The following is a 17,500-nucleotide window of genomic DNA, read 5'->3' as shown; positions in this document are numbered from 1 at the left end:
GAGATATAAACACCTTGATGCGAAATAAAAACCAGCGTCGCGTCAACCAGAGTCTGTTCGTGGTAGTTAAACTGTGAAGTTCTCGTGGTGAGCGAGAAAACTGCAGAAAGTCTTTCTTTGGATTGTTTTATGTTGTCTCCACTCAACAAACTCCACCGTTTTCAGAAACATGAAAACACAAGCAGCCAATCACAGTTCTTGCAGTCTCCAAGTGGTATCTCCATCGCGGCTGTAGCCAAGAGGTGTAGTTATTTATGAGGAGGTGCATGTCTGCTCCACTGCAGGCTGCAGTATGCTCGTATGGATCACTCACTCAATATATCAGTGCAAATCCAGCTTTATTTAATAAATACTATTCTATACTGACCGGCACATTATTTTAACCCTCACACAACCAACTAGTGACCATTAATAATGTTTATCTAAAAATAATTAGTTCATTTATCCAGTAGAATCACTGTACACACACAATGTCGGCACTGTGTGTGTGTGTGTGTGTGTGTGTGTGTGTTATTTTGGGAATGATCGGCTGGTTTCAGAGTGGTTTCTGAGTGTTTGGAGTCTAATATTAGCCCTGCACAGCTTCCTGCTCACATGTTCGATTGATTCTCACTTTATGTTTATATTCCAGGACTGATTCTCTGAGATCAGAGGAATCAATCGAGTTATTCCTCCTTTCTGCTGTGCCGCAGGGTCGAGTCCGAGTCATTTTATATCCAGGTAACACCCTCAGTCACGTGCATACAGAGAAAGCTGGATGCTCGCGGGTTTTTTGGCAGCAGGACTGCTGACATGCATCAGGGTTGTGGTCAGGACTTCCTCCAGTCCATTATCATCTCTTATGTTTTATTCACATCCAGTTGTTGTACATGCACCGCTCTTGGCTCCTGTCTGTGTGCTGACTCGACACCTCTGCTGATATGAAAAATCAGGGCAGTGTCATCAGCGTACGTGATGATGTGTCATATGTTTGAACTGGTTTTGGCAGCTGTGGACTGAGCAAAGATACTAAACCACTGTGGTCAAAAAGTCCAAAATACAAGAACACAACAGGGTGTTGAGGGCAGAGAGTGATTATTTTATACACGAGTGTTACCAAAACAAGTTAAAAAGTATTTAATGTTGGGGAAAGATGGCGGTCCTGGTCGAAACAGGACTTTTTGTTTGCACACTGATCCACTGGAGAATATTTTTAACAAGCTGTCTCGTCTCAGCTCTCATGATTCTGTCCTCTTGGTTAGATTCTCTGTCATGTGAATGTGTTTTTACAGTTATGAAGAGTTTCATCTGCTGTGATCTGAGTGAAGTAGAAAAACTCTGCAGCTTTAAATAACCTCTCTTAATGCTGAAAATAGACTCAGCGAGACTCTGAATTGCATTTTCTGTCTTTCATTTTTCGTCTTTTTTTGCCTCTTTTCTTTCTTTACCGTCTCTGTTCTTTCATTTCTGATCCTGTTATTTTAATTCATATTTCTTTAATCAAACGCTCCATCAGCTGATTTCTATTAAGATATTTACACCTGCTGCTTGCGATCCCTTGTCACTGGTTGCACATGTTTCCAGATAGTGAGCAGTTCAGTTGAAGCCTGCTTTTTCCTTCTGATTTAATTGAAATACATTTTGTCATTTTTACTATTCTGCATTTATTCTAACAACAACTCTACGTTGCAGAATTAGGTTTTTTCTGCTTTCCTGTCCTGTGTATCATCCCACCCATCAGATTATTATAGTGACCACTTGGAGTGTAACATCACCCAGGCGGAGAATCACTGTGGTCGTCTCTGTATTTAAAGATCTGTCAATCAATGTGGGAGTGACAGCAAACATGATGATATATATGAACAAAAGAAGAGGATTCAAAAACACAAAAGGAACGTGAGAGAGAGGAAACAGAGAGGCAGGATTTCAGTTTGTTTAAAGAGTCAGATCTCCTTCACCAGAGGAGGAGAAAACATGGAACAACCATCCCTCCTCCTGCAACTTTCATCATCACTCCATCAATTAAACATGACCGTAGATTACACTGGAGGAGGAGAGGAGGAGAGGGGGAAAGGAGAGGATTTAGGAAAAGAAGGAGAGGGAGAAAAGGTGATGGAAAGGAGGGAGGAGGAGGAAAGACGAGGAGGAGGAGGGAGGGAAAGATTAGGAGAGCAGGGAGGCTTTTAGCAGCCGGCTGTAACCCAGAATAGAAGTTTTCAAAGAGAGAAAACAAACTGAGCCGATGATCAAACTGGTCCGGTCGATACCGGTGTCCTTGTGAAGAACAATCTCAGTTCAGACGGTTTGGAGGCACAAGAGGAGACAGAAACTCTTCATCAAGTACTTTCCAAATTCAGATTCATCAGTTTTGTGTCTCAGCTGTGGGATTCTTTTACACAGATGTTAAAAATGAGCAGGGTTAAGTTCATATTATTTATTTAGATTTTCTGACACGTTTGACTGCACTCTGCAGCTATTTAATGTAAATGTTCCCACAAATGGAACCGATGATAGCAGCCACATTAAGACAAAGAACATGTTGGACCATATTCTACGCAGCTACTTTCATTCTGTCAATGGAATAATGCATTTGTGACCATTTCTGCAACAAAACACTACGACAGGACCATAAACGCTGCAGCGTCTGGAACCAAATTAAATTAAAAGCATTAAAAGTTAATGTATCATTAATCTAACAGACTATTTCCACTGCAGCTTTGCATCGTCAACATCTGACAAGTATTATCACTGTATGAAGTAATTGGAGCTAATATTTCAGCAAACAGCTTCCTACTTTCACATCCAGCAGACACTGAGCATCATGATCACTGCAGTCGTGTTAATGTCACCCGATAGTCTCTAACTTTTAGCTCTGGTTTTGGTCTCCTCCAGCTCCTGGGAGAAGTATGTGGCCCTTTAGCTGCTAAATGCTGCACTATGTTCACCAGCTGGTCTCTAACTGAGTCTGTCTGCTGTCTGCTGCCCAGCGGGTAGAGAACTGTGGCTTTATCACGGCTTGTTTGATGAAAACCTGAACCAGACAGGAAATCTGCCACAAAACCAAAACTATGAGCTAGTGGAGGCTAAAGAGCTCTGCAGAGCTGCAGAGGTGTTGATAAACCCCTGAGCGTTTGTCACTATGAACGAAGAGTCATTGGATTTGCTGTTACTGTTTAGCTTGCAATGGTAAACATTAGTCCTGACAGACATCAGCATGTGAGCATTGTGACTGTGCTCATGTTAGCATGCTGATGTTAGCATTTAGCTCAAAGCACTGCTGTGGCGGAGCAGAGCCTCATAGAGCTGCTAGCATGGCTGCTAATCCTGTTAGTAAATCATCTGTTTTTGTTGTGATATTTGTTCCCAGATCTCTTTTCCAAAAGACTTTTCCTCCTAAATGAAGTTAAACCAACAAACTAAAGAACAACAACGCGGAGTCTATAAAACACTGGTGATACAGTCAAGACCTCCTCTTCTTCTTCTTCTTCTTCTTCTTCTTCTTCTCTCTGATTGGAGAGATCACCCTACCGTTTAATTGTCCTTCTGGCTCTCCGTTCTAAACTGATTACCATTGGCTGTCTGTCCCTCTATTAGATTGTGATTGGCTGGCTCCTCTATTATAGGTGGGAGATAAGATCGGCCTCTGCGTTCGATTGGCTGACTCGGCACTAATGGATTCCTATCAGCTCCAATCGGGAAGCGGCAGACGGCCGTCTCTCCGTCTGTTTGTTGTGTTTTTCTGCTTTCAGGTGAAATTGTAAATTGTGAGTCGTCTGTCTTCCTCGTCTGTCTTCCTCCATCACTCTTTACTGTCTGTACCTCTGTTTTCCTCTCTGTCTGTTTCTTCGTACTGTGTCTCTGTGCAGGATGACATAATCCTGACCATGAAATATTTAAAGTACTGAGAGAGCAGCTCAGAATAACCGGGCTGACCCGGGCCTCCGGAGACTTCCCCCCTTTTGTGAAACCTTTATTTATGACGACAGTTGACTCCAGCTCCACGGAGGCTCGCATGCCTTGCTCAGAGGCTCATCGGCACAAATGCTGGTAAAACAATGATGCGTTATTCACTCCGTTCAGCCATTTGTCTGCACTAGTCACCTGTCTCACCCCTGTGTCTCCTTAACGCTCTCACTGACCGTGATGTCACACAGGTGACATTTAAAGGGACAGTTGAGGTAAAAGTACCACAGTGAAGAAATACTCTGTTACAAATAAAAGTCCTGCATTCAAAATTTTTACATAGTAAAAGTGCAAAAAAAAAAAAACTCATTAGGCCCATTTCAAAATAATACACACTATGTTATATTCATGGATGATTACTGATGCATTCATGTGTTCATAACTTTAAAGTTGCAGCTGATAAAGGTGGAGCTCATTTTAATCACCTGCTGGGTAGTTTGTGAATGTCACCAAGTGATCAATAAAGTTTTATCTTTATTTATAGTGAAACATTAGGAATTATTTGTTGGTCATATTGTGCTTTATTAATCTGAATCTGCAAAGTAACTTGTAGCTCGTGTCAGATAAATGTAGTGGAGTGCAATATTGGATAGTAACAGAAAATGGAAATAAAGTACAAATACCTCATAATTATACTTAAGTACAGTACTTGAGTTAATGTACTTAGTTACTTTTGGTTACAGGTGCAACATGTAAATAAGTAGATGATAGAGGATACTTGCACCTGTCAGCCAATCACAGTGCAGGATCACCTCCTCTTCTGCCTTTTCTGTTTTTCTGCTCCTCCTCTTCATTTTTACCCTCCACTCATTCACTTGTTCCTCCTTTTTCATTCCTTCTTCCTTCCTCCACTTCCTCTTCTTTCCTCTCTCCTCCCTGATGTCTTCTTTCTTCCTCCACCTCCTCCATCTTTAGTTTGGGATGCAGCGAGAGAAATATTTAAACGAACGAAACGTATTTCCGTCCTCCTTTTTAAAGCTGATTCATTTAAACATTGTGAATCCTGCGTTGTTTACGGACATGTCTGCGTGCTAGCACTGTTCTTCTTCACTGCCTCTGCTGGAGCATTGTTGTGTTTCTTGGTGCGTTCCCGCACGCTGTGGCGGAACGACATGAAACCAGGAACCAGGTGTGTCTCCAGGTTTTTCCGGAGCAGTTAGGACTGTAGCTGATGCAGCGTAACTTTTCATGGTGCAGATTCTCCAAACTGTAAAGAAACACAGAGGTGTAGCTCTGAAATGTCAACACATGAGTTGATCAGTGCCTCACTGAAGCTGCACACACGTTATTCTCAGCTCATGATCACAGACTGAAACGTACCATTTTGTGCCAAAATGTAGACTCAAACCAGCTTTAGTTCCATCGGAACCTGAACGCACCGCCTCCGTTCCCGTCTTCATCATCATTGTGGTCTTTGGTCCGATGAGCCATTCTGGACGGTTTTGAGGCAGAAAATTCTCGTGTTTTGTCGTCAGACTGGACAGATGAGCGTCTCTCCACCTGCTGTACTTCAACTGTTGATTTCCGCCTGGATCATCAACACGGACCCAACCTGTTATCGTTAAGTTCAAATGTCTGATTTCGTGTAATCAGCTTTTCTTTTTTTTTTCAAGCCTGAATCAAGGCTGTCGCACGTTGTAAAGCGTCTTCAGCTTTGACTTGACTTGATGTAAACTGGTACATATTATAAAGTAGATCGATATGTTTGAATATGTATACGTGCATCATGTATACACACACATGTATCTATATATGAAGCATATGTAAAGCATTCAACATTTCTCCTGCTCATGTTTCTCCTGGCAGTGTTGAGAAGGTTTTGAAGCAGTGGAATATATAATTAAAGAGTTAACTGAATAGATAGATGACAATTAGAAAAAATAATTTTTGATCTTATTTATCTTTACGTTTGTTCCTGACACGTGACTCAGGACACACCTCTGCCTCTGCTCCTTTCTCCTGCATCGTCTCCTCTGACCTCTCTGTGTTCTTCTCTCCTTCTCCTCTTTCCTCTCTCTCCACCCTTCCTCTCTTCTATCCTCGCTCAACCTCCTCCCGCCGTCCCCCTCCATCCTCCTCTTCCACCTCTCTCCTCTGGCTTCGAGTCAAGCCACCACTCGATGTGCCGTCCTCCTCTCCCCTCTCTCCTCTCTCCTCTCCTGCTGCAGGACGGAGACTTGGCTCCTGCAGCTGCAGATAATGACCCTAGAGAAGGAGGGGAGGAGAGGGAGGAGAAGTGGGGAGAGGAGGCCGGGGGATGAGATGAGGAGAGAGATAGAGAAGAGGAAGGGCAGGACAGAGGAAGGAAATGAAGGAAACCTACAGAGAGAGGAGGGAGGGATGAAGAGGAAGAGAAAATAAACTTTCTCCTCCCTCTGTCTCTCTCTACTAACCAGCTACAAGCCTCTAATGCTGCCATCCATTATTCAACATTAGCAGCTCCAGGCTCACACACACACACACACACACACACACACACACACACAGCTGGTTTAATCACCTCTCTGCAGTCACAACCTCCGACATTTTAACGAGCAGCTGAACTCGGCAAAGCTTCAGTTTACTGACCTCTGCTGGTCGATCATCTGTTGCAGGGCTGCTCATGTTCTTGAGTGTTTCCATTGTGTGCTGCTCGATACGTCTACTCCACTACATTTATCTGACTTTAGTTACTAGTTACTTTGCAGGTTCAGATTACTGATACAAAACACCCTAACCCTACAACAAATACTTTCTGGTGTGTTATTATAGACACAGGTAAGACTTTATTGATCTCTTGCTGCTCCCCAGCAGTTTATAAAGTCATTCAAAGGAGCTCCAGCTGTATCAGCTGCAAACATTAAAGTGATGAACACATGAATGCATCAGTCCTGTAATATGAAATGTATTCATCTGAAATTATCTGTTTATGTGAAATAATTTAGTGTTACTGCTGGCTATCCTGAACCGCCAATACTATACACACTGATATGTTATTTGTGTGTGTGTGTGTGTGTGTGTGTATGTGAAAGAGAGAGAGAGCATTTGTATTATTCATGTTGGGGAGACCTAAATCTGTCCTTTTTGGGGACAGAACTCAGGTGCACACAACGTAAATCATTAAATTTTTGTTTAAGGATGGTTAAAGTTGGGTAATAGGGAATTAATGTAAGTGGACTGTGTGTGTTTGGGTGTGTGTGTGGGTGTGTGTGTGCGCACGGTAACATTCTCCAGGTCAGTGAATAAGATCAATCAATGTTTTTTTCTCTGAATGAGCTACAGTTCATGGTACATATACTATATATGGGTGGGGGTGATGTCAATAGGTTGAACATGCATCATGCTTTATGTTTGTGTATGTGGTGAATGGCTGCAGGGCATTCTGGCCAGTAATTGGTTGAACTCTTCACCTCTTTTCTTCTACCTTTATTTTTGCTTTGACTAACAGGGGGATTATTTTGAAGATGCTTTTAAACCTAGAAAAAAAAGATCCACGCCAATTTTGGGATAAAAATCAACTACAAAGTGGCTTAAAATGGCCGTAATCACACACAATTCAACAGTTGTGTGTTTCACTGAGTTATGCATGCATGTGCACACACATACCATGTTTCCATCACTTTTGGGGACATTACACAGACTTACATTATTTCCCCAGAGACTTACCCGAGCCCTAACCCAAGTCTTCACCCTAACATTTAATGATTTACGTTACGAGGATTCGTGTTTTTTTTCCCATACGGAAGGCGAGTCCCCGCAGTGTGACTGTGTAACAGATTTATGTCCCTATAACATGAGTAACAGACGTCCACACACACACACACACACATACACACACAGCAGAAGCAGCATCAAAGCTAATTTACAGTCTATTAAAGGTGCATTGCGTGTAATGTTTGGCTGTAGACTCAAGGCTGCTGCAGATTTACTGCTGCTCTCTGATAAAACACACACACACACACACACACACACACACACACACACACCAGTAGGACACTTTATAGCTGCAGGAGAGTGCGTGTGTTTGTGTTCACATTAAAAGTGGTAAAAGCTAAATGTGTGTATCATTGGAGGTTCAGGATTATAAATGAACACCCTGTTTTTCTTGATTGCATGAGGTGTTTCTGCTATTGTATCCACTCTGTTTCTATTGGCTGATTTTGTCTGCATAAACTTTTCCCTTTTTCAGCTATAGAAATCATAGAAATCATCAAGACCCTAGAAGCTAACTCCACGTTAACTAGTCGTAGAGGCTAATATCCAGAGCCTGATCTCAGTGTTAGTACTAGATACAACCATCCAGCACTCATTGTAGTGCCAGCTGATGTCCTCTGAACACAAACTTGTGCGCTAACACAAGCTAAACAACACATACAGCTTGTCTGTGTCTCAGTCTGTCCTCATTTGGCTGTTTTGCTTCTTTTTAGCTTACTGGCAAAAAGAAACTTTTAAACGTTTGGTGTTTTGATTGATTCATCTTCTTTGGTATCGGCCAATCGTCATGTCATCATCAGTCATATTTTTAATCAAATCTAAACGTCTACATGCAGTCTTTGTGCTAAGCTAGGCTAACCATATCCTGGATCTTTGCACTGCACACAATGAAATGAAACAGATTTCCATCTTGTCATCTGTTGAAAACAGAGAACAAAAGGGTGTTCTTTAATCAATAATTATGGCTTTTCTCTGCTAATGTGTCTCTCTCTGAGGCACTTAACAGCCACGGTCACTCTAGGAAGCACCAGTTGCTGACCAAAGATGGCTGGTTTCGGTCGTCAGTCGACTTCTGTTTGGGCAAAGGAAAACAAGTGAATTGTGGCCTTTCTGGCTTTCCAGATAGCAAAAGGTTTTGTTGTAAAAATCCACTTTAATTGAGTTTTCAGGTTTACTCTGCGTCTCTTTCTGATCTGGTGTCAGGTCACAGACTCTATTCAATATAGTTTAGGCTCTGCTGGGAGCTGAACTATTATAGGATCAATTAGATGGACAGGGACACACACACATATAGGAGGTTTGAAAAATAACCTGTTCAATATGATACATCACAAAAGAACAATTCTGCAGTAAATCTAACCTTTGGGAAGCTTGTAATGTTCAATGTTTTGACTCTGTTTTTTAATAAAACTGCATGGATAATCATGGTTTAAAGGGCAGATTGGATTTTTTTTTATGTTGTCTATATGTTTAAATGAAAAAATATTGGTGATTATTTAGTGTTTATATCATTCTGTCAAATCAGAATCCAGTATCAAATCAGTTTTATCAAATATATTTGTCTTTCATATTTGCAAGTTCCTGTATTTCACCCACATAGTGAGTGGGGCCTTTGTCAGCCTTAACTGCAAAAGATACCAGGCCTTTATTTGAAGCGGGCTTGTATTGGAGGCAGCTCTTAAGCTCTGATTCCCCCTGTTTGATAAGTATGATTGCTCAAATTTTAGGACAAATCCAAGTTTTAATCCACTCCTGTTACTGCATAATAAAGTTACTGCATTACACTGTTAATCCAAACTCAACACTTTCTGTTTGCATTTCAAATGAAATGCCTTCAAATGTATCAATGGACAGAACCCTTTCATTTCTTAACAAGGCATTTATTGTGAAACAATACATACAATGTTCCCACATAGCTACAGTGTTGTTGTGCTTGGACGTTACTTCAAAATAAGTTTCAGCTGAGACATCAACACACTCATTAATACACTCGCAATGACTGAAAATTGGACAATAACATTTCAGGTGAGTAATCCAGAAAAACAAAGCATTAGACTAGGGCATGATTATGTTGTTGAATTTACCAAATTAAACCGATGGAAATATACATTATGCTTACTTGGCATGCAGATGATATGACAGTCTCCTCAAGTTTATCCACCATTGTTTTTTCCCCCCGACTTGTTTATGTCGACCATTGCCCCAGCCAGTATTTGGGACCTGGCTTTTATTTGAGGAAATATGGCACTATACTGATAACTAAAAACTCATAAAGCTTAACTGTTCTGGCTTGGTTAGCCAACCATAACAGTTTTGCATTTATCATATGACAAAAGTATGAAAATGTTTTTATCTTGTCTTATGAATAAGTACATTTTCAGGATGTTATTTTCCCATATTTTGTGCAAATGAAGTACAGCTGTGGTCGCAATGTTTCCTCATTTTCCAAACTTAATGATAGTTTGGAGTCTGGAAAAAGACGTGAATAGCTGATAGAAGTTTGGTGTGAAAAAACAAAAGTATAAGCAGTTATTAAATTAGAATTCAGTATCAGATTCATTTATCAAATGCAAAAACTTTCAAATCGCTTATAAAATCTAAGTATGTTGTATTTGCAAGTAGCTGTATCTTGATTAAGAAGGAAACTGAAAATTTCAGATCCATAAAAATGAACTGAGAATAAAGAAATTCCAGCAGCCTCAATTTGTCAGGAAACCTGGGACTAAGAGGACCTGAACCCAAATGCAGACACACAAGGGGGCGCTAGGTTCAACTAATAAATTTATTAAACTCAGAGAAAACACAAGACAACCAAAACTCAGGGGACTAATGACTAACGACACACAAGGGTAACTGAATTCACACAACAACGTAACACAGGGAAAGACAACACATTAACACAAGACACATGAAAGCAAGGGAAGAGACTATGAATAACTACCAATGAATAAAAATAAAGAACAGAAAACGCTCCCGAAGGAGGAAAACACAAAGGGGTGTGAACAACGCAGCTGACCAACTAAAAGAACAGAAAAACTAACAACTCAAAATGCACTCTTAGCAAATGGAGAAACAAGAATCTACATAACAAAAGTAAAGAAACAGAAAATCGCTCTTAAACGAGGAGAATAAATCAGCTAAGCTATAACTTATGACAAGAAAACAGAAACTAAATTATAACGTTACAAACAAATAACACTATGAAAAGAACATGGCAGGGAACGAAGACTAACGAGGGAAACGCAGACAACAATAAGGACGGGGACTCTACATAAGACAAGACATGTGCAAAGACAAGAACAAGGCGATAAACAAACCAGAACTGTGGCAACTAAAGACAAAGTCGAAACAAGGAACAACTCAAACCTGAACAGAAACACGGACAGGAACAAAGGGAACGCAACATGAAACACTTACATGAAACAAGACAACACTCACTAAAGAACTATGGTAGAACTATGACTATGGTGAAGAACGTTGGCAGCAAGGTTACACAGACAATGACCCGACAAAGACTGGGGAAAAGACACGGATTTAAATACACAAGGGAGGAACACTAATGACACACAGGTGGAAAAAATCAGGCAATCACACCGGAGGGAAAACACAGGAAGTAAAGCAACACAAAGACACATGACATGAACCTTCAAAATAAAACAGGAAGTAGCAAAACCCAGGCAAAGATGAGACACAATGGGGAACTTAACAAAATACAAACAAGACAGGGCAAGGGTAGAGACTAAGACAATACAGAACTCTAACATAAAACATGGCATGACTGAGACCATGGCAAGGATCAACAAGAGAAAACTAAACAAAACTGCCGTGCATGGCACGGGTCATGACACAATTAAAATGAACTGAAACTGTTAAGGTCGTTTCTTGACATTCCTTGTCTTAACAACAGCTGGTAATGATGGTGTTCATCAGGTGGCGTCACCTGGTGAATGCCAGAGCAGTGTGTGGGCTGTTTCTTCTTTCTGCAAAAGTCACAGTGGCACTTTATAAGCGTTGAAGTACGAGGTCCATAAACTGCAGGCTAATGAGGCTGATGTTCCAGCTGCAGTATGTGAGGTAACAGCTGGCAGATGATCTAGCCTGTCTGCCCATCACAGCTGCATTTATTCACATTTACATTCTGAGCTGTACTCACTGTCAGCAGCTCTGTCGCTGCCTCTTTGTTTTGTTCTACAGCACCAGCAGATGTAGGAGTTAGGAAGTTCACAATCTTGTCCTTCATCTTTTTTGTGTGTGTGTGTTACTGCCATCAACACTGCAGATGGAAAGTTCTACATGAGGAACTTCTGTGTCGGTTGCTTTGAAGATATTTTGTCAGAAAAACCAAACATAAACCATTAGGGTGGTTGACTGAATAGCTGCTGACCTGATCCATGAGCCAACCTGATTTTAATTGTTTTATATGCTAAATTGACTCATCTGTTAACTGTTTTACCTGCTAAATATAGCCATAGGTTATCCTGACCCATACTCAACTGTTTTAGTCATCAAACTGACCTGCTAGCTGAACTGAACCGAACTGTTTTAGCAGGTAAACTGGTTTACTCTTTTAACATGAATTCAAGATGCTCAACATACTTGTTATGTTACCTGAACCCAACGTTTTTTAGCTTCTAAACTGACCTGCTAAATTGAATCCAACTTATCCACTGAAGTGACCCCTTAGAAGCCAAACTGTTTTAGCTAAACCAGCTATAATGAGCTAACCTGTACTGTTTTAGCTACTTAAGTAACCCGCTAGCTAATCTGAACCAAACTACTTTATCTAAGATGCTATCTAAGATGCTAGCTAACCAGAATGAAGCAGACCTGACATCTAGATAACCAGAACCAACTTTTTTAGCCGCTGTGACCAATGAGTTGCACTGAAGCTAATTTGAGTAGCTAATATGACGCATTAGCAACTGTTTTAGCCGCTAAACTGGACATGTTCATGTTATAAAACATGAACAGAGCTGTTACAGTCTTCTTGTATGACAAAATTATGAAAATGTCCAGTTTGTCTCATTTATCACTTCTTTTTTACACATAGCTGCATATTTCTGGTTTAAAATATAATTTTCCCATAATTTGTGCCCATGAAACACATCTGATTTTACAAACTGTACGGGGCTGTACTGTCTTTTTTTTTTACATACGAAACTTCTGTTGAAATGATAATGCCACCCCTCAAACAAAATCCTCCATTTCAATGAAGTCATTGCATTAAATTTATATTAAATCGCTTTATTTAATGAATATATGTCAGTTTCATCAACATAAACACATGTAGGCAGCAGGCTAATCCAATAAAGACGCAAACTAATGTTGAATAAGAAAAGCACCCTTTGGCTTAGCAACATTATGCTACAATGGAAATGGTAATAATGCAGATAGGCTACATAATATGAATGGATTTTTAAAGTAATTACTAAAATGATGTTAGAGCTGAAATTGATTTTTTGTTACTCTTGTTATGTAAATGTAAATTACGGTGCTGCTACGCGGCTTTAAAAGTTAAAGGCGTTACGCCAACAAGTATGGATTGAAGCAGAATATTTTGTTTCAGTGTAAATTTTGGAAATGATTTTATCTATGTTTTTCAGTAAATTTTGACTTTTGAACTTTGGAAATCGGATCAGAAACGGTCCTTCCTACGCAGCCACCTCTGGAGTCTAATTCCACTAATAGTTTAATACTAATGATAATACTGCAGCTGTGCAGGAGCACCAGGTTTAGACAGAGTGAATAGGTACAGGAATTCAAACGCTGATTCAGAACTCATCTGTCAATGTTATGAATGAAGCTTTGAACTATTTGGTAAAAGCATGAATAACAGAGAAACGATCAAAGTGAGAAGTGTCAGGATGAAGATTGAGCTGCAGCACAGATTCTTCCTGGTTGTTCGGCCACATGCTGATCGCCTTCGATTCTTCTGAGCGCTTTTTGCCAGCAGCTACAGATGATTCTGCTCCAGTCGGCCCTCTCTGTTATCCCCATTGATCTGCTGGTGTGAGGACGCCGGAGGTCCAGTAAAACTGACCTGAGTGCTGTAGTCACACAGACTCTGAGCTCCCACAGCTCCCAGCACACTCATTCAGCAAATTACTGTCCACACTCTCCATCAGGCTTGGTTTTACAGTAAATTCTGACAGAAACTGAGGTGATAATTACATTTCAGAGCATCACACTGGTGGTCTTGCGTTTGTTTGAGCCCATTTATTTTTTTCCCTTTTATTCTTTGAAGCTTTTTTCTAGAATCTTTCAGCCCGTTTATAGATTTCTGTCTTCAAAGCAGCCATTGATTTTGTTCATTTCTGAGAGAATCTGCTTACAAAGCCTTGAAACCTGATAATCCATCATAGTCTACAGTTGGTCAGTTTTGCAGTTGTCTCAGCCTGAGGTCGTCTCCACTCGTCTGTTGCTGACTCACTTTGCATCTGCAGAAGCCTCAGTTTTCCTTTGACACTCAACCTCGCAGTTGTGCTGTTTCTGGTGTTGGGTGCTGTTTGGGTTTTTCGCCTCACTGCCGCACTTAAAGTTCAGCCGGTTTCAACATGTTTGTTGGTGACCTTTCAATGTGCACGATGGCGGCTGTCCCAGACTCTCAAATGTCAGTATTTGTTGCTTTTCTTTGTCTTCTACGATTGCAATCTTCGGGTTTTTGACTCATTTGATTATCTGGAATGGACATTTCTTAACTTTTTTCTGACATTTGTAGATTACAAACAATTGATTGATTAATGCATTCAGTAATTCTCCATTATGTGTCTTATGGTGGTTTGCAAACACTTCTCCAACCTTTCAGGTGTTGATGTTTTGATCCAGTGAGGACAGGTGACGGTTCAGTGTCTTGCTCAGAGACACAGAGAAGAAATTTAAGATGTTCATGTTGCAGAACTTTCTGTCATTTATTTGTTGAAATATGTCGATATAAACTTTAAAGTGAGGTTATGGAGGATTTGGATCAGACAGAATAATCAGTTCAATTAATGCCTGAAATGAGAACTTATTGTCTGAGTACAAGAAGTACATTTTCGACTCTAGCAGCCGGCTTTAAATAACAGGAGATTCATGATGAAACACGTGTTCACAGGGCAACACGAGCTTCAACATTCAAAAAAAAAGCAGTCCTAAATTACCTCTCAGATATGAGCATTAACACAGCAGACGGGGTCGTGGCCTTATTCTCTGAAGGACTGAGACATAATCCTCTGCAGCAGGTACACGAGCAGAGAGCTGCAGTTCATTACCTGAATATCTGATTTACTGTACAGCCTCAAATGATTTGCATATTTGAATAGAAAGACTTTAATTCCACAGCGAGACAGATACTGTGTGAGAAAAGTGGAAAATCACTCTTACAATTTGATCACGAGGAAAGTTCAAACCATTCATAAAGGCAGCCATTTTTGTTAAAGTAAGACAATAAACTAACTTATAACTTTTGGACTAAAGATTTTATTCTGGAACTCTTTTCTAAAACATTACTTCAGCTACCGAGTGCCAAAAGAAATCAAAATAAATGGATAAAAGCGAAGCTTCAGCAGACAGTTTGCTGTTAATTTCCACGATGGAGCAGCGCCGCTGTGTTCAAACGTTCGTTCACACTTTGTGTTTGCTTGCAGGTCAGAAATGCTGCTCACAGCCGATCGTGTACGAGTCTGTACGCAGACTGAAAGCAGCCAACCGCTGAAATCAAAACAGAATTTTCCAAATAAAATAGTTAAAGTGAGCTCAGCCTGAAACATCTACAGCAGTGCAACAATCCGCCGTCGTTAAAAGTCTCGATCAGATAACCTGCTTCCTGTCAACGTGTCATCAGGCTCAAACCTGACGCTCCTGAACTGAAGCGGCGAATCAGACGGCGGGTTTCTGGTCAGTAACGTGATCGGAGCAGCTGGAAAGTATTTTCCTTTCTCAGTGTGTCTGAGCAGAAACACACAAACCATCCTGGCCTCCTGCCGACTCTCTCACCTCCTCCTCCTCCTCTTCCTCCTCCTCCTCCTCTTCCTCCTCCTCCTCCTCCTCGTCTCACTACCTGTGATTTATGGCTCTGTACAATGAAAGGTGAAGGCTGCATGAGCCAGCGACCAGCAACCTGTGTGTGTGTCAGTGATCTGTCTGTCTCTCTGTCTGTCTGTTTGTGTCTGTCTCTCTGTCTGTCTGTCTGTTTGTGTCTGTCTCTCTGTCTGTCTGTTTGTGTCTGTCTCTCTGTCTGTCTGTCTGTCTGTCTGTTTGCGTCTGTCTCTGTCTGTCTCTCTCTCCCTGTCTGTCTCTCTGTCTGTCTGTCTGTTTGTGTCTCTCTCTCTGTCTGTCTGTTTGTGTCTGTCTCTCTGTCTGTCCGTCTGTCTGTCTGTCTGTCTGTCTGTCTGTCTGTTTGCGTCTGTCTCTCTGTCTGTCTCTCTCTGTCTGTCTCTCTCTCTCTCTGTCTGTCTGTTTGTGTCTGTCTCTGTCTGTCTCTCTCTCCCTGTCTGTCTCTCTGTCTGTTTGTGTCTGTCTCTCTGTCTGTCTCTCTGTCTGTCTGTCTGTTTGTGTCTGGCTCTCTGTCTGTCTCTCTGTCTGTCTGTCTGTTTGTGTCTGGCTCTCTGTCTGTCTCTCTGTCTGTCTGTCTGTTTGTGTCTGTCTGTCTGTCTGTCTCTCTGTCCATCTCTGTCTGTCTCTCTCTCTGTCTCTCTGTCTGTCTGTCTGTCTCTGTATTTAACTGAAATATATATTGAACAAAATTAAACACACATCTGAAACAAAGCTAATTAATGAAACAATGTTATTTAAATAACTCAGTAAACCAGAAAGACCCTGAAATAAATCCGATGTAGTCTTATAGTCACAGCTGGACGCCAAGTTTGTGTGTTTCAGGGTATTTGTCCCTCTGCAGAGACAAATACTGAGTAAAGACTGTCTGTCTGTCTGCTGGTCAGTCCGTCCTCTGCTGCTGGTGTTTGTGGTCATGTGACCAGTTGCAGGTGTTTGGGACGGCATTCGTTCAGAGTTCAGTGTCACATCCACGCATCTCACCACGCCACAGTCCTCCTCCACCATCTTCAAAATACAAATCTGACATATCTGTACTTCAGCTGAGTATTTCCATTCCATGTTGGATCTCGACGTCCGTCTTTAGCTGCGGCTTCAAGTTCAATGGAAGTTCATTCCTGAATGAATGAATGAATGAATGAATGAATGAATGAATGAATGAATGAATGAATGAATGAATGAAGGATCTTCTGGGTTCCCACATCCACTTGTTAGTGATTGTTGTGTCAGATGTCTTGAAGGACAGTGGACTGGCACCTGTGCTCCGTCATGCCATGTTGAGAAGTGGAGGACGTGGAGAAAGACGTGCCTACACCTGAAAAGGTGTGGATGCACGAGAAGTGTTGATGTGACGGTGTTTTCCACCTGCAGGTACGGTGACATGGTTCCAAACACCATCGCGGGAAAGATCTTCGGCTCGATCTGCTCCCTCAGCGGCGTGCTGGTGATCGCCCTGCCGGTGCCCGTCATCGTGTCCAACTTCAGCCGAATCTACCACCAGAACCAGAGAGCCGACAAGATGAGAGCACAGCAGGTCAGAGGCTCGTGGTTTATTTCAATCATAGGACCTGAAGGTGCAGCTGGTAGAATATTCCTTTCAGGAAACCACGTCACATTTTTCGGGTATAGTAGGGTATAGACAAACCTGTTGGTGAACTGCTTCAGTGCAGAGATCAGACCCGAGGCTTCACGTCATAGCAGTATTTCTACTCAGCGTTACTGTGACTCTGAAGTATCCACAGCTCCACTGAGTACAAGCCTTCAGACAGCAGTTTAACGCAGCCTCGCCTGGAAAACAGTCTGTCTGTGCAAGTAGCTTATGATGACCGACATT

The 17,500-nt window shown here is 41.4% G+C and overlaps 1 protein-coding gene across 1 annotated transcript in view; it reads left to right on the top strand.

The window, feature by feature from the left end:
* kcnd1 (potassium voltage-gated channel, Shal-related subfamily, member 1) overlaps positions 1 to 17,500 on the top strand; it is a 48,163-nt gene that overhangs the window by 25,914 nt on the left and 4,749 nt on the right. The window contains exon 4 of the mRNA XM_041946317.1: positions 17,038 to 17,200. Coding sequence (XP_041802251.1) covers positions 17,038 to 17,200 — 163 coding nt within the window. The remainder of the gene's footprint in view (positions 1 to 17,037; positions 17,201 to 17,500) is intronic.

The sequence above is a fragment of the Chelmon rostratus genome, chromosome 10 (assembly GCF_017976325.1).
Source record: "Chelmon rostratus isolate fCheRos1 chromosome 10, fCheRos1.pri, whole genome shotgun sequence".
Classification (NCBI taxonomy): domain Eukaryota; kingdom Metazoa; phylum Chordata; class Actinopteri; order Chaetodontiformes; family Chaetodontidae; genus Chelmon; species Chelmon rostratus.
Note: the sequence above shows the minus strand (reverse complement) of the source record. Positions and strands in the feature narration are given on the sequence as shown.